Source organism: Archocentrus centrarchus, chromosome 11 (genome assembly GCF_007364275.1).
Source record: "Archocentrus centrarchus isolate MPI-CPG fArcCen1 chromosome 11, fArcCen1, whole genome shotgun sequence".
NCBI lineage: Eukaryota > Metazoa > Chordata > Actinopteri > Cichliformes > Cichlidae > Archocentrus > Archocentrus centrarchus.
In genome coordinates this window covers 13665814-13670373 of record NC_044356.1, presented here as the reverse complement: position 1 = coordinate 13670373, position 4560 = coordinate 13665814, and the positions used below count along the sequence as shown (strand labels likewise).

The window sequence follows — 4560 nt, the reverse complement described above, 5'->3', positions numbered from 1 at the left end:
CAGGGATCATTTTCTGTGGAAGAAAACTCATATGACCCGTGAAACGCCCCTTTTTGATTGGGTAGATGGTGCCAACAGCACCCCTTTCATGTAAACATGCAGGGGAAACCCTGGCCTGGGTTAATTTAAGAGAGCTGATAACCAGCTTCGTGTGACCGTTTATCCTGCTCGCCAATATTAGGATAAATGAATCCAGATATGGGTATGTTGAACTCGCTTCATAATACAGCGCTCTGGTTTCCTGTCATTATCACCCTGACTGCAGTTACTTTTTCTGTAACTGTGCTCCGTATTTTACGTTGATTTATCTTTCTTTGTATTTCCTGCAGTTATCTTCCAGTTGACTGAAACTGAGTTAGCCCACTTACCTACACACAAACAGCGGCTTTGCTCCAACCGTGAAATTAAAAGAAAAATCGTTAAAGCCAAGTCAAAATTCAAGTCAAACACGTACAGCTTTCTCCTTCCATCTCACAACTCTAACATGCATAAGCATCGTGAAGAAGCAGTTGCGCAACTGCTTAACAAGGTCCGTGGTGAACTTTGCTGGAGAACATTGGTTCCGTGTACCACTCGGTATCTTCCTCTATGCCTTTGAAGTCCAACAACAATCAAGTCCACCTACTGGGCTGGAGGGTAAGTAACGAAAAATAAAATACAGTATACATGAAATGTCTCTATCATTAGTCTTTTATTAGTCATAAAATGGATTTAATATGTATCAGAGTAAGTGAAATTGTTTTTCAATGGGCATGCGTACATGGGGCTGAAACCGTAATGCATCCTAAACATTTGTTAATATTAAGTTTCAATCCTCCAGCATTAATAATGGTGACAATGAACTGGTATGAGGGGGGTGCCAAATCAAATTTTGCTTAGGCCCCTTCATGGATTGGGCCAGCCCTGGGGATAGATCACATTTACCTGAGGCGTCAAAACCAGCATTTGCTCTAGTCTTATTTCAGGAGCCAGAACTGGAAAAGCCCAGCCACACCAGAGTATGAGGAATGGGTCCAGCTTATGAATGAGAATGCTTCTTTTGAAGTAATGACAGCAAACCTCCATAACTGTAGAGTCTTACCTGCTGGTGTGGGATCAGTTCGGAATGGGGTTACAAGTAACTTGCTGCAACTTGGACCTGCCAAAGAAAATGTATCACAGCCTGCCTGATGTGGCTTTGCTGCATCTGTTTGAGACTTGGGATGGTTACCTGACTGAGAGTCACGTGCCTTCAAAAACTGTTGTGTTTATATTGTATATAGATTCTAAACACCCTCCGTAGGAGATTACAGACTGCAGATTGTCACCAATCTACATCAGTAATTATATGACTTTAACAGTAAATGAGACAAATTCATTTCCTTTTTTGCAATTCATTTTTTTCCCTTTTAAAACTATATTCATGTAGTGACATGAAATTTTTGAAATCAGTTATTATATAAGGAGGTAATCTAATAATTTCCATTACCCATTGGCGTTCAATATAATTACATATACACAGACCTTCAGCTTGTGTTACTATTATTTATTTATTTTACTATTTAGTGATATTATAGAGACCAGTTGATGCATCAAGGACACATTTATGAAATTTGGGTTATTAAAGAGATCAATCACAGGATCTCAGATTATTTTTAAGCCAAAATGATGGAAAATCATCAACCAAAACTGTCTGACATTATAAAACAGGCAACTACATTAATTCATCTGGTGAGGCAGAAAGCTTTTCTATCTTTGCATCGAACCGCTTTCGACTTGAATCCAGGATATTGATGCCATTCTTCTGGAAGTCATAGCCCACTCTTCGCAGTTCCTTTAGTCGCCCTGTAATGTTTTGTGTGCTGTAGTCTAAAACTTTGGGCTTTTCCAGTATCTGCTTAATTGTTATTCCTCCTTTTAGGAGACAGTCTAGTTTAGAGCTCAGTGTGTCAGGCCCAATGTAGAGAATCATCGGATAGCTGATGATCAGTTTTTTTACGTCAGCTTTCCGACACCCAAGAGCAGTCATCTTCTCCTCCAGGCTGTTAAAATTCTTTTTTAGGTACTCATTAGAAAGGTCCAGAATTTCTGCCCCGTGGCTTTGAAGAAGAGCCAGCAGCTCTGAATCCTTCAACTTAAGAGATGCTCTCAGGTTGTCTATGTTTGTCTTGACTCTCTTAGTGCTTCTGATGAGAATGTAGAGGTTTCTGGTTATGACGGTTTTTGCAAACTGCTCTGGGTTACATCCACCGAGCTCTATACAGATATCTTCCAGAAATTCCACCATTTGCTTGTTGAGCGCTAAGCTGTTGGAAAACGTCCGTGGTGCTGTGGTCAGCAGCCGGTGGAGGTCTTTTGTGTTTAGTCCTAGTGAGACGAGATAAGCTATGTTCTTCTCCAAGTTGTCGTTATCACTGGAGCGAAAAAATGACTCAGGCGAGCGATCCACGATGCTCACGATTTCTGCGTCCGTCTTGAAGATGTTCCTCCACAGCTGCCAGCGTTGCTCCAAGTGTTCAATGGAGCGGGGGATGGCACGGGGATAGCGGGATATGATGCTGGCAATCACTTTGCGACTGGCGCCTTTTCCTTGCAGGAACTGAGCAAGGCCTTGCTCATTAGTGAAGGCTTTACGAAGCACCCCAGGTTGACGCTGGCGTGCCATCCTCACATCAACTCCCATGAGATTCAGGTTCTCAAGCAAAGATTCATTCTCTGGGTTTACTGGTGATTTTGATTCAGTACTTTCTTTAGCAGCACTGAAAAGCCTCGTGGGAAAGCAGGTTGATGCCAAAGGTATTGGAATTAAGCCAAAAAAGCTGTGCCGCAACGTCACTGATCGTTGCAGGGTGAGGAGGGCCATCACTCCAGGAACTGCTGCCATATTTACTGAGGAGGGCTACACTGTGACATCACTGCAACTAAAACAAGAAAAGCAGACATGTTAATATACAGTCCTGCGAAAAACTAATCACACCTCATGATTCAATAGCTTGTTGAACCACCTTCAGCATGAATAATTTGAAGTTATAATTTTCTGTGTGACTTTATCATTCTCTCACATCATTGTGGAGGAATTTTGGCCCACTCTTTTTCTTTTACAGCATTGCTTCAGTTCATTGAAGTTTGCAGGCATCAGTTTAAACACAGCTCTCTTAAGGTGTCACCATAGAATTTCAATCAGACTGAAGTCTGGACTTTAACTTGACCATTGCAATACCTTGCATGATCTACTTTGGGCTGAGCTTTAACTGTTAGACAGATGGCCTCACATTGTATACTCTGGTATACAGAGGAGGTAAATTCAGTGACTCCAGGGGGTTATGAGGTGTTTGTCTTGATATGCATTGTTTTGTTTTCTCCAAATGTGGTGCTGTGCATTAAACATCTCCATTTTTGTCTGTCCAACAGATATTGTTCCAGAACTCTTGTGTTTGCTTTTTTTTTCTTCCCAGATGCAACTTTGCAGACTTAAGCTTTGCTGCCATGTTCTTGTTAGAGAGAAGATGCCTCTCCTGGCAGCCCTTCCAAAAAAGCCAGATTTATTCAGTTTTATTCTAATTGTACTGTCATGAACCTTAACATGCTAACTGAGGGCTGTAGAGTCTGAGATGTAGCTCATGGGGTTTTCGCAATGTCTCTGAGAATTGAACGGTCTGACCTTGGGGTGAATTTGCTGCTGAATTTGTCTACTCCTGGGAAGACTGTGGCATTGTGCTTACACACACTTGAATGAGTCAGACCAGCAAATTACCATAAAACCTCATATATAAACCCTTAATAGAGATGCTCACCCTTGCTGATGATTAATTAATCAAGTGCATTTGATTAGCAGCACCTGGCTACTACTTACATCTGAATTCCTATGGAAGCAGTAAGGGTGGACTTAGTTTTTTTTTACAGGATTTGCTTTACAGAAGTTCAGTGTTTATTACTTTATCTATTTTACTTTCAGATGTTAACCTCCAGATGTATTATACTTTATACTAAGTACTAATGCATTAGTATATTAATCTTGTGTTCTTTGCTAATCTCATTATCTGAAATCCAAGTACTTTACACTAGAGTATATTGCCAAAAGTATTCCCTCACCCATCTAATTCAATTAATTCAGGTGTTCCAATCACTTCCGTGGCCACAGCTGGATAAAATCAAGCACCTAGGCATGCAGACTGCTTCTACAAACACATCTGGAAGGAATTAGAGCGGAGACTGCGAACCACGCCTTTTTAAACTTATTTGCGCATTACTTGATACTGGTTATTTACTACATATTATACAACTAAATCAGCAATAAAATCTCTCCGTACTTTTGTTATTTTCATTAGTCAAAGACTCTCCATTTATGACTAAACAGAGTCCAAACGAAGCACACAATCGTCTCTGTTTTACGGTGTACAATATATTATAAATATAATAACCCTTTAAGCTTTAGTCTGCTTGTAGAAATATTAAAACATACCAAGAGCCAACATACTATTTCTCTCGTGCCGGCGAGTTTGAGACGCAAATCCAAAGAAACGTGAAGTCGCAAAATTCTCGCGAGAATTTTCTTCTTCTTCATGTTCACTCTTTTGGCAA

The 4560-nt window shown here is 40.5% G+C and overlaps 1 protein-coding gene across 2 annotated transcripts; it reads right to left on the bottom strand.

The window, feature by feature from the left end:
- Window positions 1-1618: 1618 nt before the first annotated feature.
- Window positions 1619-4560, bottom strand: LOC115787654 (transcription termination factor 1, mitochondrial-like). Of its 2 annotated transcripts, none has more exons than XM_030740418.1 (2): window positions 4457-4560; window positions 1619-2900 (listed from the first exon to the last, which is right to left on the bottom strand). In XM_030740418.1, exon 2 carries the CDS (start codon window positions 2861-2863, stop codon window positions 1694-1696), a length of 1170 nt encoding a protein of 389 aa, XP_030596278.1. In that variant the 5' UTR covers window positions 2864-2900; window positions 4457-4560; the 3' UTR covers window positions 1619-1693. The 2 variants fall into 2 exon arrangements, with proteins under 2 accessions (XP_030596278.1, XP_030596277.1); XM_030740417.1 differs by having other exon boundaries at window positions 4442-4526.

Coding starts and splice junctions, on each gene's coding strand:
- LOC115787654 (XM_030740418.1), bottom strand. CDS start 2,863: ATGGCAGCAGTTCCTGGAGTGATGGCCCTCCTCACCCTGCAACGATCA.